At 36.7% G+C, this 18,219-nt stretch overlaps 1 protein-coding gene across 11 annotated transcripts in view; it reads right to left on the reverse strand.

The window, feature by feature from the left end:
- ARB2A (ARB2 cotranscriptional regulator A) overlaps positions 1 to 18,219 on the reverse strand; it is a 480,464-nt gene that overhangs the window by 83,723 nt on the left and 378,522 nt on the right. Inside the window, exon 11 of one of the 11 annotated variants that reach the window (XM_063612381.1) lies at positions 9,647 to 10,606. The exons of the other annotated variants lie outside the window; for them this stretch is intronic. Coding sequence (XP_063468451.1) covers positions 10,503 to 10,606 — 104 coding nt within the window. The 3' untranslated portion in view covers positions 9,647 to 10,502. Of the gene's footprint in view, positions 1 to 9,646; positions 10,607 to 18,219 lie in introns of those variants that run through there. 11 annotated transcript variants of the gene reach the window in all.

Here is an 18,219-nt window from a genome sequence, read left to right on the forward strand (position 1 = left end):
GAACATTTATTGAGACATTAAAAAGACTCTCTGTAAAACACTAGATTGCCTCTAGAGATAAAGAATTCATAAATTTACAATGGTAACCAAATGAAAACATAGAGTAAACTTTCTAGATGAAAATATGGCTCTCCTAACCAAATGCTGAAAAACAAGGGCAATGTAATATGCACTAGATTCATATTGTGGGGAATGTGTTTGTATCTAATCTAATGCTTGCATACATTATTCCTATGCTTTGAGAACAGAATAACAATTGTAATTTTGCTCTGAATCAAAATAACAGAATCTGTCATTTGACATGCGGTAGTGTTTGCACTTTCATTATTGTTCATAGAATAATTGTATGCTTCTTTTTACTGTTACTTTGTAGCAGTTTATCTCTTTTAAAATGCTATTCAAATGAGCTTCAGCATGAATCTCAAAGTCAAAATCAGTCACTATGTCTTAGCAGACACTTTTGATACGCCCATATATATACTTATGCATATCTGTTTTGATAAAATGTGATTCTTATATGCATAGTATGTTATTTCACCATAATTTTCATTGTTATAATAGGTTATTGACTGATTTTTCAGTTTAAGGGACTAAGGTAGTATTCAGTAATGAATGAGTGCTACAAGTTTATTGCAAGTGCCCAAGGTCCACTCATCTCAAGCAATTTAGTCAATAACCAATTTTTATAGTTATATCTCCTTCAAAATTCCAAACCAATAATCCCTGTTTTTTTTTTTAATTATTTCAGTATCAGACTAACATTTCACATGGAAATCAATATGGGTGCGATCCATTAGCCAAAAATCTGCAGCATTGCAATGCAAACATATTACAAATATTGATCTTGCAAAGCTACTGATGTTTTGATTGACTTTAATGTTTGTAAGCAGCAATAACAGAATTTCAATGACTGAAACAAACTTTTGATTAAAATTATAGATCTTTTGGGGGGAATTTGCTATTTTACTGGCTTAAAGCATATCACATGGCTTACTAGCCTGCCGTAAATGAATGCAGTGGGATATACTTATCCAATTCCTTATTTGTAAATATGTAGTCCATCACACTTACACATCTTTAATCTACTTTGAACTGCCCTGACATTTCAATTCAACTTCTCATTATAGCACATGGTGGGGTGATGTTTTCAGACTAAGAGTGGCAGGAATTGAGAGCTTTAATCCTTCTTTTACTATTATGCAACCTTTGGGAAGGCATTTTATTCTCAGTTTAAATTCCCCAAATGTAAAAATGGAATTAACCTTGGGAATCAATGAACATTCTTATTACGTTTTGAGATCAGTTGACAGTAAAGACCATAACTTATACATACAAAAGATTGTCTGATCCAAAGATATGTCCCTTAAAGGAAGCACAGAATTTTGCAGCCATTTAATGATCACCTAGCAATGCTCTCATTTTATATATGAAGAGACTAAGGTCCTAAAAGGTACAGACAACACAAGGAGCTCCTCAGTGAGGCCTCTCCTGACCACGCTATATAAAACATACCACTGGGCCCCATCAGGTACTCTCTCACCACTTAGCCTACTTAATTTTTATCCTAACATCACGATCTAAAACATAAACTTTATATGTCGATTTGTCTACCTAGTATCTGTTTTCTCTTCTGAAATGTAAGCTCTATGCAACAGGAATTTTGCTTATCCTTTTCATAGCCAAATCCCTAGTATTCAGAAAAGTATCTGACATACAGGGGGCTCAATAAGCATTTCTGAATAAATGAAGGAAAGAAGGAGCCAGATCCACTAATGGAAGGGTTGGGTTGGGTAGGGGTGAAGTGGCTTGATTCTCTTAACTCTCAGTCCAGTGTTGCTATGAAGTTTCCTTCTTAATATGTTCCTTTTACTTCCCTGGGTTCTCAGATGTAAGCATCAAAGGGAATTTGCATCCATATCTATTATACATATTTTTGTTAAAGTTCACAGATATTTTCAAGTTTAAGAGTTTCTTATTTAATTATTAATCCTTCGCCTGGATTTTTTCTCCATTTGTTTGCTCTACCTTCCACCACGTTAAAACTGTCATAAATTCTTTATTTTTACTTATGAAATTTTATTGGAATAAAAAGATCGATGGTTTAAATAAAAAATGAAAATTAAAAATGACCCATTTATCAGCTGCTTATTTCATTTCTACTACAATCACTCCCATATAGTCCTTCTGGAAAAGCACCAAGGTATAACTTGCAAATATCCAGAGACTTTGGCCCCTTCATGAATCTTATCAGCTTTCCCCAAATTACCCTAAACACATACACAATATATTTGTAAGTATACAATACAGCTTAAAGACAAATTCCCTGGTCCTCTTCCAGAGGCTGCTACCATGGCAAACCTTCAGGAACTGCTTCTGGTGCTGCCACTCTCTGGCGGGTGTCGGCAAAGTAGTGTGGTTTGCAACTATTAGATCTGGATTAGAATCTCAACTCTCCCACTTAAAAACCACATGAACCTCTGTTTACTTATCTGTAAAAAAAGATCATAATACCCACTATAAAGATAAGCTGTCTGGAGCAAATAAGATGCACATAAAGTGAATGGCAAAAAGCAAGGATGCAAACAGGGTTGGTTCCCTTCTTACCTTCACACATTTGTGGAAAAAATAGCTAACTTAATGCTTTCTCTTTCTTAGTGCACTGAAGAAGTGTTTAGATATTTATGTGAGATCACTAATGGTTTTTGGGAATCAATAAGAGGCAGAATGGAAGGTAAAACTATTTCAAAGAACTGACAGATGTGATCAAGTCGCTAAATGATGTACTGTAGTTACTAGAGAAGGTATCTCTATACAAGTACCAGTGGCCTAAGGGTGGCAAGTGATGCTACATTTTGAGCAGGGATGATGCCATTTCTTTCTTCCACTTGCCCCCACATCTGGCTATTCCATCTCTGTAAGCAGTCTGGTGCCCTCGGTACCCTAATATTCTCACACTCCTTGATCCATTCCTGGAAGCCACCTTCAGTTTCATAAACATCTACCCTCAATTGGCTATTGAAAACAGCACCCTATCAGCAGCTCTGTTTGAACACTCACTGAGACTCCTGATGTCTATCTGTCGCTCTGGAGTTGCAAAGCTGGTAAGCTCAGGATGAGCTCTCATGGGGCTGTTAAAGGTCCAGAGGCAGTAGGCTAGGCTAGTCCTTTCAAAGTGGCATCAAACTGCATGATGACTCAAAATGGCTTCAAAGAAGGCAAAGGTTACCTGCTAGGGGATGTGCATCTGAGGGAAGATCAACAAAATATTAAAGAGAATGACGGGTTTTCTTAAAGGTTTATTTTTACTTTCAAAAATAAGGACTGTTAAGTATGAGATGATGGGAAAGGCCAGTATGCCAACAGGAGAAATGCTTCTTCTTATTATTTCTGCCCAAGTATGTAGTGGACTTGCAATGAACTTATAACTCACGCCTGTAATCCTAGTACTGTGAGAGGCTGAGGCGGGAGGATCACTTGACTAGCCTACAAGCACAGGGAGACTCTGTCTCTACAAAGCAAAACAAAAATAAATAAAATTAGTTGGGCCTTGTGGCATGCACCCGTAGTTCCAGTTACTTGGGTGGCTGAGAGGGGAGGATTGCTTGAGCACAGGAGGTCAAGGCTGCAGTGAGACTTGATCATGCCACTGCACTCCAAACTGGGTGACAGAGCGAGACCCTGTCTCAAAACCCCCCAAAACAAACAAACAGAAAACCCCAAACAAGAAAAACTAGTAAACCTGGCATCACCGATTCTCTGCTACTCCCTTAGCACTGCGATTACTCTGGCTCTGCAGTGGAAAGCCTGACTGAAACATACGCCTGATTTAATCACACACCGTCCAATGTGTCGGTGGTACCACACGGAGTGTGTCCCCTTTGCTCTCCAGGCCACTGCTAGAACCATCAGATCTTCACTTTTTGGGGACTATTTACCCCTTTGAGAATATCAGAAGAGCTATGATTCTGCACCACATAAACTAATTGTATCTAATCTACCAATTCAACACAGAATTTCAAAGGGTTCATATAACTCACTACAGCTCATCCATAAATTCCCCAGGCCTTGGGGGTATTCAAGGGCAATCAATCCTCTCGTATTGGAAAATATCAAGGTGTCTGCTTTCCTCACAGGACTGTAGGTACATAGTATAAAGACATCTGCTTTGGGTGAAGAGGGGAAGGAGAGGAGAGAGGCAAGTTTTAAAAGGAAAGTATCATTTTCCCTCAAGTTAGAAAGTATTCGGATAAAGAAAAAAGACCATTCAAATGCCAGGACTTGGATGCATGCAACATAAGTTAAATGCATGCAAGTGGGAGATTTGGCTTAATTCCAAGCACAAAATATTTCAGCTCCATGGGGAAAGTTAACCATAGGCCAAAATCTCAAGGCATATATGTAATTCACTTAGTATTTTAAAAAGTCCAATATTTTAATGTCTTAAGAAATTCTCAAATTTCCTGAAATTTTAATGGTGCAGACATTTTAAACATAGAGGGCTAGCAGTTCTTGAGAAGTATTTTGGCACAGATTCTAATGGAGATTTGTTGATCTTTTTTCAGGGACACACTGGCAAATTTAAAACATAGTTATTGAGAAGTTGGAAGACACTTCCCTAATTTATAACTATTTTAAGGCACATCACATTAAGGTCTGAAACTTCCTGACATTATGCTTCTAAATTGTAGGGTAAAGCATTTGTCCTCTTCAACTGAAGAAAAAATTGGAAAAAAACGTGTGTGTATATACATATATGTATAAAGACTTTGTATATGTGTATTCAAAAGCTCAAATGCTGGTTACCAGTCCTCCACATACACTTCAATTAAGCAACTATCGGTCAGAGAGCACAGAGTAAATAAATGCCCTTCACGGAAAACTCAATTAGCTTGCAGAGAAATGATTAGTAAAGTCAAAAGAGAAATTTGAACTCAAATAACATTGTATTTGAGATTACTTGCTAAATTTTTAAATGGGGGATTGGAAGTTCTCAACGTATAATGTCCTTTTCCCATAAACTGGCCTTTTAACCTTACATTAAAAATATGGCTAGAAAAACAGATTGATAATTCCTCAAGAAGTTACACAGAAAATTACTATACGACCCAGCAATTCCACTTATAGGTATAGAACCCACAAAATTAAAAACAGATGTTCAAACACTTATACATGAATGTTCATAGCAGCATGATTCATAGTAGCCAAAAAGTGAAAACAAGCCAAATCTTTCATTTGATGAATGAGTAAACTAAATGTGGTGTATCTATACAATAGAATATTATTTGGCAATAAAAAGTAATGAAGAATTGATACATACTACAACATGGTTCAGTCTTGAGAAGCTTATGCTAAATGAAAGAAGCCAGCCACAAAAAGCCACATATTCTATGATTCAATTTATATGAAATGTTCAGAATAGCAAATGCACAGAATCACTGAAGCAAATTAGTGGTTGCCAGAGACTGAAAGGAGGAGAGAATGGTGAGTGATTGCTTTATGGGTCTAAAGTTTCTTTTTGGAGTGATGAAAATGTTCCAGAATTAAACAGTGGTGATGGCTACAACACTGTGAATATACTGGAAATTACTGAACTGTGCTCCTTTAAATGGCTACAATGGTGAATTTCATGTTACGTGTATTTCAATAAAAATTGGGGCCAGGAGGCTGGGTACGGTGGCTCACGTCTGTAATCCCAGCACTTTGCGCAGCCGAGACTGGTGGATCACAAGGTCAGGAGATCGAGACCATCCTGGCCAACATGGTGAAATCCCGTGTCTACTAAAATACAAAAAGTTAGCCAGGCATTGTGGCTCATGCCTGTAGTCCCAGCTACTCGGGAGGCTGAGGCAGAGGAATTGCTTGAACCCGGGAGGCGGATGTTGCAGTGAGCTGAGATTGCGCCACTGTACCCTAGCCTGGCAACAGAACAAGATTCCGTCAAAAAAAAAAAAAAAAAAGAAAGTGGCCAGGATTCTTTTTCACTTTATTTATTATGATTCTAGTAAAGAAAGACACTAATGAAACCAATTTCTACTGAAATTAAACACTGGATATGATCATAAGAGCTCTTTTTTAAACTCATAATATATCTATGTGTGTTTGAGTAGGCTGTGCCTCAATAAGTGAGAAATTAATCATCTGGATAGTTATGAATATTCTCATAAGTCTATAAAGTATTTATAATTCTGGCAAAACAAGACAAGGAAAAATGGGAAAATAAACTTCCTTTGCCCAGAATTCATTGGGAGGCTGAACAAGTTTGTTTTGCTTTAGAAGTGTTGTCAACAAAATTTTACTGAAATGTAAGGATTAAATTGGCAAAAAATAAAGGATTTACTTTTTTGTATTTACTTTTCACGATGTCCAAAAGCAGCCAGGTTTTCTCAGCTACATAATACAGTGCAAGATCTACTTGCTAAGATTGGGGAAGTCTGAAATGAAGTAAGTTTACCAAATATTCATAAAGCATCTAGTTACGTATTTGTACAATAATCATTATGTTACACTTAATTTTTAAATTTAAAAATTCATTATTTTTTGGCATTTATTCTTTTAAAAAAGTATATAAGGGTATAAATTTCTCTGTTTAGTAATCTAGCTACACTAAAAAAGTTTTTCTTTTTTTTTTTTTTTTTGAGACGGAGTCTCACACTGTCACCCAGGCTAGAGTGCAGTGATGTGATTTCGACTCACTGCAACCTCTGCCTCCTGGGTTCGAGAAATTCTCCTGCCTCAGCCTCCCAAATAGCTGGAATTACAGATGCCTGCCTCCACGCCTGGCTAATTTTTGTATTTTTAGTAGAGAAGGGGTTTTGCCATGTTGGCCAGGCTGGTCTTGCACTCCTGACCTCAGGTGATCCACCTGCCTTGGCCTCCCAAAGTGCTGGGATTACAGGCATGAGCCACCGTGCTCTACCAGTGTTTTCTAAATTTCTTTGTTGATCTTCAAATTATTTGGAAGACTTTTACTTTAATCTCTTCTCTACCCATTTACTCCTTTCCTCAACTTTTATTGTAAAAATGTTTAAATGTGTAAGCGTTTCAGTAGTGCTATGAATGCCCATATGCCTTTCCCCTAGATTCAATAATTGTTAACATTTTGCCTCATTCGTTTCATCTCTTTCATTCCCTGTACCTGTATTTTTTTTTCCTCTGAATCGTTTGAGAGCTACAAACAAAAATAATTTAACAACTGCACCTCATGTATTTGAATTTAATGCCAAAGTCACAAGAGTCATATTGGGATACATTTTAAAATTATAGTCATCCACCTTCATAAAAGTTTTAAAAAGGCACTATAATTATCTTGACTTTTCTGTAAAATTCTTCAGTATACTATAAGCTCTAGGAAGGCGATATGTTTTCTATTTCTTTGGTATGATAACAGTCTCGTATATGACTTTGAGTTATTGTTTCACCTTGAAGGGTCTCCTACATCAGCAGTCCCTAACCTTTTTGGCATCAGGGATCAGTTTTGTGGAAGACAATTTTTCCACACACGGGGAGTTGGGGATGGTTTCAGGATGAAACTGTTCCACCTCAGATCATCATGCGTTAGATTCTCATAAGAAGCTCAACCTAGATCCTTCGCATGTGGAGTTGACAGCAGGATTCGGCTCCTATGAGAATCTAATGCCTCTGCTAATCTGACAGGAGGCGGAGCTTAGGCGGTAATGCTGGCTCTCTGCTCACCACTCACCTCCTGCTGTGTGACCCAGTTCCTAACAGGCCAGGGACCAGTACTGGTCCATGGCCTCTGGGTTAGGGACCCCCGCTCTGCACCTTCCAATTCATCTTCTTTCTTCCAAGTCCTGTCTTCCATAAACACACCACACATATTTATACATTTATTCCATTAGCCTTGGAATAGTTAAAGCACTTGTGTGTAACCCTCTCATCTGGGTACCTATTTTCTGCTCTAAATTGAAATTTAAATTTAAACGATATAGAGTTTCAGGTATAAGATTTATTAGTTCTGGGGATCTAATGTACACCATGGTGACTGTAGTAAACTACTGTATTATATATTTGAAATTTGCTAAGAAAGTAGATGGTAAGTGTTCTTACCACCCACCCCCACCCCACCACACACACAAATGGTAACTATGTAATGGAATTAATATGGACTGGTTGTGGTAATCATTTCACAAGGTATACACATGTCAATCATCATGTTGTATACCTTGAATATATACAATTTTTGTCAATTATGTCCCAGTACAGCTGAGGAACAATGTATTTTATTTGCATGCTACATTGCCTCAACAATGAAATCATAAGGTCCTCCAGGACAGGATCCCGGATTTTTTTACCCCATGGTTGGTAGATACTAAAATTCTTTCTTAACTTAATTTAAATCTTCATACTATGATATTGGTTAAAGAAAATAAATTGCAGAGGGCCAGGCGTGGTGGCTCACGCCTGTAATCCCAGCACTTTGGGAGGCTGAGACGGGGGGATCACAAGGTCAGGAGTTCGAGACCAGCCTGGCCAACATGGTGAAACCCCGTCTCTATTAAAAACACAAAAATTAGCTGGGCGTGGAGGTGCACGCCTGTAATCCCAGCTACTTGGGAGGCTGAGGCAGGAGAATCGCTTGAATCCGGGAGGCGGAGGTTGCAGTGAGCCAAGATCGCGCCATTGCACTCCAGCCTGGGCGACAGGGTGAGACTCCATCTCAAAAATAAATAAATAAATAAATAAATAAAAAGAAAATAAATTGCAGATTATATATATTTACTTTTATTGTGTTACATAGAATAAGGTGCTATAAATCCACAGAAATTAAAACCATAGTCTAGTTGACAATTTATTTTTGTTCCATTGAATCTAACCTCATATATGTATACACACACATATATATGTATTTCCAACCCTATAATTTTTCAAGTGATGAAACAGACCTATAGAAGTTAAATGATTGACTTCACAGTATAAAACTTTTAAGAAGCAACACTAAAGCTATAATTAAATGAGTTAATGCATGTAAGTGCTTATACCAGGGCCTAGTTAATACAGGAAGGGCTTAAGAAATATTTTTAGCTTCAGAATCAAGGTTGTTGGATGTCTAGTTCAGTGCAATAAAACATATTTCCTCAGAACTTTACAGTAACACAGTAAAGACAACCATTTCAGGAGCATGTTACGCATTCTTTAATGAGCAAGAGTTACACAATAAGAGATCAGCCAGAGGGTGTCATAGGTAAACTGGTAGCCTATGGGCCTGATATAAATGGCTGCCATTTTATTTGACCTCTTTAATAGTTTAAAATTTTTTAGTTAGTTGCAACAGTTAAAATTATAGAAATCTGAAATAAATATTGAGACTTTTGACTTCTTTGGGAAAACCGGGAAATCTGACAACACTGGGCTTGCATTCCTCCATGTCACCAACCAGTTGGGGTTTGAATTTCCAACTCCTGCCCTTCTGCTAAAGTCCTGATTATGATTAACGTACAAAATGATGACTGAATCATGTAGTAAGAGCTACATCAGTCAGAAAATACTAAGTGATATTTGCTAACCATATCTAATTGCTAGCCACACACACATAGCTATTTCCTAAATTAGAAAAATTGATTGTTATAATAAGGAATAAAAATAAAGGTGACTGTAGTATTTAAAGGGTAACTAGAATTTAACCAGAAAATCTATTTAAAGAGACGAGCCCACTCCCTACAGTTCAGTTACATAAGGTACCAATGTATTTTTCTTTTATGGGAAAATACTGGTTCAATAACTTTGATTCATATGTTAAATAAAAACAAATGACACAACTTTATTTGGTATATTTTTTGCCTTAATTTAAATATAGCCCTTACGATCTGCAAACATTTTAGTTAGTCTGTTTTTGACCTGAACTAAGCAGCTATAAGAAAAAAAAATAAAAATAAAAATAGGTTACAACACATTAAATATCCTCCCTCTGCCACCTTACACTTTTTGGTGCTAAAACATATGCTCTGCCACCTGCAGATAAAAGTCACACACTGAGAGTGTATATTCTGACAAGAATTACTAGTTTCAAGCATGCCTGGTGATTTTGGACAGTAGCACTTAAGAAACCTTCAATCTGGCAGTTTTACCACTGCACATTTTTGAAAGCATTCCTACAGCCTAAAGTTGTACAAATTTTGGGATCTGACCTTTGGGAGAAAACAAAATAAAATGAAACAAAAAGGATCCTAGGGTAGCATTTTGATCCAACTGGTTCTATTTTTTGTTGTTGTTGTTTTTTTTTTTTTGGTCACATACATATCTCCCCCTGCCCCATTTCACATCTCAATGACAAGTTGCCAAGGGTGATTTGAATTTTTTTAAAAAAATTTCTGATGGGGTAAAACTCTATTGTAATATCAAGAGAACTTCTATTCCTACACACACTGGGAACATCTGTCATAAGAGTTAAAAATTATTGTTATTCCATAAAAAATTTATTTTCCTATTTTTATGTTTCCTTTACCCTCAGTTACTTTTCTGTTTTATCTTATTTGTTTGCTCTTTCATCTTGTTCCATAAACGGTTTGGGGATGTACAAAAATGAACCCAGGCAGGACTTCCGAAGATGGCAAGTGAAGAAATTGGCAAATCCTCTTCCCCTGAACAACTAAAAAGGTGGCAAAATTGTCAAGTATAACCATTTCAGCACTCCAGAAATCAACCAAAAGCAAAAAAACAAACCGAGAAATGTTTATTTAAGGAAATTTGCTGTATTACAGGTAAGGACAGTGGCAATCTGTGGCGAGCAGCTCAGTAGCACAGCAGTGCTTCCAGAGCATGACTGGCTGTGAAAACCTGCAGCTTCGCTGCTAGAACGGGCTGACTTGATTTACAGTAGAAGGAAAGAAACCCATGCCCAATCATGTTATCCTCAAGTAAAGCGAATTCAGTGGGAAACCAACCACAAAAGCCCCGGCCCTGCTAGTCTGAGGTTGTGGTCTTGCTTGGGGCGAGTGGTAGATCAGCAGACTAGCTAGAAATTCAATAGGGAGATTCTGGAAATGAGTGAGTGGCTGAGAGACTAAATGAACTCCCTCACATTCCTAGCTGACTGAGAGGATGAGTGCTGGGACAGAAGTCCCAGGATAGCCTGGTAGGGAAGGAAAGCTAGGGCAGACTTGGAAACTTTGAATACACTCTGTAACTCAAACACGGATCCATCCACAGAGCCTTACTAGCTTGGGGTGATTGAACAAAAACTCTGACCATTAGGCTATGTAGACAAAGAGGTTATTATCTAGGAACTGGCCTAAAATAAAATTAAAATTGAAAACAAAGCAAAACAAAACAAAACAACCCACCGAGCTATCAACATACACATTTTGAAGAGGGAAGTCTGCAGATTAAGTCCAGGTAAGTTTCTAAAAACAGAAGAAAACAAAAGACCAGAAGCAGCAACAAAGATCCTCAAGGCAAATGAATCAGAATCTACAGTTGCTCTCATTACTCGTGTTCAACACTGTACATGAGGTTGCAGCCAGTACAGTAAGGCAAGAAAAGAACTTAATGGCATATATATTAAGAAGGATGATATACACGGTTTTTACTCATAGATGTTATGGTCCTGTATGTAGAAAATCCTAAAGATTCTATTAAAAAAATCTAGAACAAGTTTTAGCTAGGTCACAAATACAGAATCAACATGCAAAAATCAATTTTAATTCTCAAACTAGCAATAAACAATTCAAAATTGAAATTAAGAAAAGAATTCCACTCAAGAAATAGAGGAAATAATCCTAAAATTTATATTGAACCACAAAAGACATGGAATAGCCAAAGCCATCCCTAGCGGAAAGAACCAAACTGAAGGGATCACATTACCTGACTTCAAATTATACTACAGAGCTATAGTAACCAAAACAACATGGTACTGGCATAAAAACAGACACATAGACCAATGGAACAGAACAGAGAACCCAGAAACAAACCCATACATCTACATTGAACTCATTTTCAACAAAGGTGCCAAGAACATACACTGAGGAAAGGACAGTCTCCTCAATAAATGGTGCTGGGAAAACTGGAAATCCATATGCAGAAGAATGAAACCAGACCCCTATCTGTCACCATATACAAAAATCAAATAAAAATGGATTAAAGATTTAAATCTGAGAGACAAAACTATGAGCCTACGAAAACATTGGGGAAAGTCTCCGGCACATTTGACTGGGAAAAGATTTCTTGAGTAATAGCTCAAAAATTCAGGCAATCAAAGCAAAAATGGACAAATGGTATCAGATCAAGTTTAAAAGATACTGCACAGATAAGAAAACAATCAACAAAGTGACAATCCCCAGAATGGGAGAAAATATCTGCAAACTGCCCATCTGACAAGAGATTAATAAACAGAACATATAAGGAGCTCAAACAACTCAACACGAAAAAAAATCTAATAATCCAATTTAAAAATGTACAAAAGATCTGAACAGACATTTCACAAAAGAAGACATACAGATGGCCAAGAGGTACATAAAAAAATGTTCAATATCACTAATCATCAGAGAAATGCAAATCAAAACTACAATGGGATATCTTACTCCAGTTAAAATGGTTCATATCCAAAAGACAGACAATAATGAATTTTGGCAAGGATGTGGAGAAAGGGACACCCTTGTACATTGTTGGTGGGAATGTAAAATAGTACTACCACTGTGGAGGTTCCCAAAAAACTAAAAATAGAGCTACCATATGATCTAGCAATCCCACTGCTAGGTATACACTCCAAAGAATGGCAATCAGTATATTGAGGAGATATCTACACTCTCACTGTAAAAACATACTATAAAATTTTCATTGTCCATAAGATAAAAAGAAACAACTGGTGAAGCACTGAATTCTAGGGAAGATTTCTCCTGTGGGTCCTCCTAAGAGAGGACCTCATGAGATACAGGGAACTACTTCCTTTAAAATAGCAGCCCTCTCCCCCTGGTAAGCCCTGAATGGTTTACAGGGGTGCGGAGATAGTGATCCTCAGCCCTCAGTGGCCAATAGGACTAGGGGCAGCTAAAGCCCTGTGCCTGTGGCCTCCAGCCTTTAGCAGTTCCCTGCAACTATACCAGGATGCTGGAAAAATATATTTTTTTGTAATATGTGCCACAAAATAAAAAGCACTTTGTCTAAAAGATATCTGTAACATCTGTAACATGCAGTTTCATATCATTTTCTTTTAACAAGCTGATTACAAAACAGAAATACAATTCGTTAAAACATTTCTGCAAGGGGCCAAAGATGTCCAGTTATTTGATATCTGGCTTCATTTATCCCATAGTATTATATGTGGCTACTAAATGCATCTGAACTCCTTTTAGGTGGCATTTATGTTAATGAGTTTAAATTATTTATTAACAAGGTCAGCTTTATTCACCACATGACCAAGTTTGGCCAAATGGGCTGGTGGTGCTGGCAGGTGCAAACTCATGCTTCCCAACACTTCAGAAACTCTGAAAGGCTCCCTTCTACAAATCCATTTCTTTACATGCAATTTTTAAGCTCACTGTAAGCACAGATGAACTACACTACATAATCACATATTCACATTGCTTATTAGAAAGTGACCTTAGATTAAAAAAATTATAGATGATTTTTAGTTTGAACCTTCTCCTTCCCCTCATTTTAAATTAAGTCCACACAGGGTGACTGTTTCTAATGTGTGTCACTGGAGTGCATTAAGATTCTACCCTTCAGAATTTTTACAAGGCATGAAATTTCAGGTAAAATTGCTGGTACTGAGACCCACCAATAAGGGCTATGGCTTATGGCTCCATATAGTATCCTGGTCACCTGCAACTCTTACTCAGGAGAATATTCCTATTGGAGTTTTCCCAATAAATATGACTTTGAAGATCTAGCCTTGATAAGTACATTATTCAATCTTTATGGTTCTTTACCCCATTAGTCATATCACTGCACCAGAGTTACACCAACTATAGACAGTAAAATCATTTTACATATTAATTTCCCATATGGCACATGAGATCCCTGCATCAAGAATTCCTGTTTTACATAAAAAATTTAGGTTCTTGCCTATGTAACCACAATATTCGATTTAATTATAAAGAAATTCCATTCCTCCCTTAATTAACTTTTACTATCTATAAAAGTGAAACAAGAGGATTGTACTCTACTTATATGTACTTACAATTAATTTTGTGAAAAAAATCTACAAATACACTTGTATTTCTAAAATGTATATATAATCAAAAGAGGATTTCAGAGAAAAGTACAAATGTGAGGACAGCAAACAGGAAAAAGTAGTACATGAGTATTTAGCACTTACGGATAGAACTTAAACAAACTATAGCTAAATTTTTTTAAAGCACCTTTAAGTCTCTTTATTAATTTAAAATTTATTACAAATACACAACTGCATTCTGATGCAGTCCCCTTAAGTCATCTTGTTAAATTTTGTCATAACATGTGTTACTGCAGTTCTACACTTTTACCTTTGCACTTGGTAGTGTGTAGCAGAGCACCATAATTAACCACTGGTAGGTAGTGTTTACGTTAGTTCTCAAAAGGTTAAGAAGCTGATTATAGCTAAAATCAGCTTTGCCTGAGGCTTCACGGGCTCTGTGTAATCAAATTAGACAAGCAGGGCACAGTGTCACCCAACACAAACCAGTGGCACTTTCTTCTTTGCACTGATCCTTCCCCCCCGCCTTTCTTTTTTTTTTTTTATTAGGGAAACAACTCATGCTTTATGCTTTTACCAGATAATTTTGAAAGACTTGTTCCTAATAAATGTGGCATGGAATTTCCTAAGATGTCCACTTCTTTAAAAGAAATGAGAACATGTACAGAAAACTTTGAAAAAAAAAAATGCTTGTTAGAAAAGAAATTTACATTTAGAGACAGATTTTTTAAAGAAAAGTATTTTCACAAAAGGCAGGTGACAACATTATCACATGTACATAATATTATGGACACTTCCTAGCTTTAGACAGACTGTCAGTTTTGTTTTGCAGAAAACCACACAATGGCTTATCTGCTTCAGAGAACTTTAGAAACATGATAGTTAACACATTAGCATTTCTAAGAAACCATGGGAACCCTCTCTGTTGAGTGATAGCTCATCATTTCTCCATCTCTACTCTTTGAAGCTGGGCAAGGTACACTATATAATAGATGTATTTAAGAAGGAGGTTTAATAAGGTGAAGAGAAGAGTAAACTAGTCCTACTTCAGAGACCCTCTACAGGATTCTATATTTAAATGCAGAAAGATGTATTCGCCAAGTATAAATCTTGCTACCTTTGAGTCTAAAGAGAACAAAATCATGGACACTAAAGAGAATAGAAAGAATAGCAATGGCAAATTTAAATAAAAATCTAGAATATTCTTCTCAGCAAAATTTATAAACTACTGTTAAGAGATAACATTTATTACATCTTTATCTTCCTGTATTTGACTTTGAAGTTTTGGTTCAAATTCTACATATTTATTACTTTGCTTGAAATACAGAAGCAAAATGAATGTAAACATCCTACAAATGAGTGATCAAGAGAAAATGAGTTTTGCTAATGATTTATTCTGAGCAATAAAATCAAAACTTGTTATTTTAATTGATTAAGTCATAAAGAGTTCCTGGAAAAGTCAAATCTTGCTATTTGCACAGTCAGACAATTTCTGCTAATCCAGCAGTACTTAACAAATTCACATGTGGTTAGTTTGTCTTGCCATAGCTGTATATCACATTTCTGTACTATAAGCTGTGCAAAAAAAAAACCCCAAAAATCAATATGCTAAGTTTAACAAAAGGACAGGAAACATGATGTTCTCCTATATTTTCAATGAACCTCAAATGACTCTGCTTTCATACTCAGTGCAATTTATGGCTGAGAAATGTATTCTTCAATTGAAAAAAAATCTACAATGGAATGAATTATATAAATTCAGAGTTGAAGTTCTGCCTTATTCCATAATAACAATTTATTTAGAAGATTCTGACATTCTGATTCAATGTGCACAGTATAATCAGCCATTGAGAGGCATATTTTTTTTTCTTGATGAAAGATGAAGTACTGTATATTCTTTAGATCAAAGAAATGTATACTGTTTATGATAATACTTTGATACACATATTTAATTTAGGTTTTGGAGACTTTTTTCCTAATTTCTCTTCTCACATGTGAAATATATGATGAGATGGTATCTATTGAGCAAATGCTTTAAATTATAACACAAAGAAAAAAATCCCAGTGGATCCTGAGCTACTGCATTGGTTAACTGATTCTAGATTTTACATTGTCTTTTACTGCTGCAGAAGTACATTATGTGCGGAAGTAGATTAGGATGAAAATGCTGAGAATGAGGTAGGAGTGGTCATGACCAACAGGTCAGCACCGAGCGGTGCCACTTCTGCCTTCTCAACTCAGCGATGTGGAACTAAGTGTGGCAAAACAACCAGAAAGTTGGAGTTCAGCCAAACTATTCAGAACTGTTACCACAGTTGCTTTTTTTTTTTTAAAAAAAGTAAATGAAGAAAAAATAAAAAAAATAAAAAGTAAAGGAAGAATTGGCTTTGGAATCTTTAAAAGGGCCATATACATAGAAAAGAGAAAAGTGCAACAATACACATACACAGAGGAATTTATTTACACTTGTGAAAAATTCTTTGGTAATTTCTCTTCATTCTAATAACCAGAGGTAAATGGATTAATGACAGCTGAAAAAAGTATGTCACTGATGAGTACTGAAGGTATAAACTGTGATATAAAACATACTCAGAGAACTGCACTTGTTTCTAACTTTCTATTAATGTGTCATTTGTAAGACGAATTTCACTCATAGATTAAGACAGCATTTAAAAAAGAATAGGCATAAATTCCTGATATTAATGTTGCTATAAATGATTATTTCTGTATAATTCATATTCTTTTTTTTTTTTTTTTTTGAGACAGAGTCTCGCTCTGTCACACAGGCTGGAGTGCGGTGGCATGATCTTGGCTAACTGCAACCTCTGCCACCCAGGTTCAAGTGATTCTCCTGCCTCAGCCTCCTGAGTAGCTGGGATTACAGGTGAATGCCACCATGCCCAGCTAAGTTTTGTATTTTTAGTAGAGACGGGGTTTCACCATGTTGGTCAGGCTGGTCTCAAACTCCTGACCTCGTGATCCACCCACCTCGGACTCCCAAGTGCTGGGAAAGGAGTGAGCCACCGTGCCTGGCCAATATTCTTATTTCAAAATAGAGTATGACTCGGCTGGGTGCGGTGGCTCACGCCTGTAATCCCAGCATTTTGGGAGGCCGAGATGGGTGGATCACGAGGTCAAGAGATCAAGACCATCCTCGCTAACATGGTGAAACCCCATCTCTACCAAAAATACAAAACAAAATTAGCCAGGTGTGGTGGCAGGCGCCTGTAGTCCCAGCTACTCGAGAGACTGAGGCAGGAGAATGGTGTTAACCTGGGAGGCGGAGTTTGCAGTGAGCCTAGATTGTGCCACTGCACTCCAGCCTGGGCAACGGAGCGAGACTCTGTCTCAACAAAAAAAAGAGTATGGCTCAGATTAGTGATAGGAAGTTTTTTTGTATCCAAAACTCAGAATAACAGAACTTGGAGAAAAAAACATACCAAGGCATACAAATCATAATTTAATGTATGTTAAAGTAGACTCTTTAATGTCTGCAACTACATTAACAGTCATATATAATCCCCAGTTACTTGTAAGGCCCTAGTATATAAACTGTCCCCAGGAAATGAAAGACTTAACACTTCTGAAAAATGTCTAATTGTAACAACAACAACTACAACAATGTCTGTCCATTTCACTTCTAAGGAGTGGTTTCTTAATGAGAAGTCATACCTTAACGTGTTACTGATTTTTGGCTAAACGGTGATTCAGATTATTTTTCTACCTTTATTTATTTAATGTTTCCTAGCTTTTTTCTCGTCTCTCCAAAGGTTCTTTGGTAGTACCTCTTTCCATTTCACTGGAAACCATCTATTAATGAGATTTCCCTATCACTTTACTGCCAATAAATCAAACCTACTGATTCACTTCTGATGCAGATGCCTGATTTCCATTCTTTAGGCAACACTGACAGTTCTCTCTTGGATGTCTTCTGTAGACATCCTATCATTTCTTTAAACTCAATGGGTGGAGCTCATCTTAACTTTTTCTAGCACTCCTTCATTTTTGCAGCATCACTGGATATCCTCACTTCTTGCCTGCCCACACAGGAGATTTCTCCATAACTTTATATTCCTTAAAATGTCAAA

This window comes from Symphalangus syndactylus, chromosome 11 (assembly GCF_028878055.3).
Source record: "Symphalangus syndactylus isolate Jambi chromosome 11, NHGRI_mSymSyn1-v2.1_pri, whole genome shotgun sequence".
Lineage (NCBI taxonomy): Eukaryota > Metazoa > Chordata > Mammalia > Primates > Hylobatidae > Symphalangus > Symphalangus syndactylus.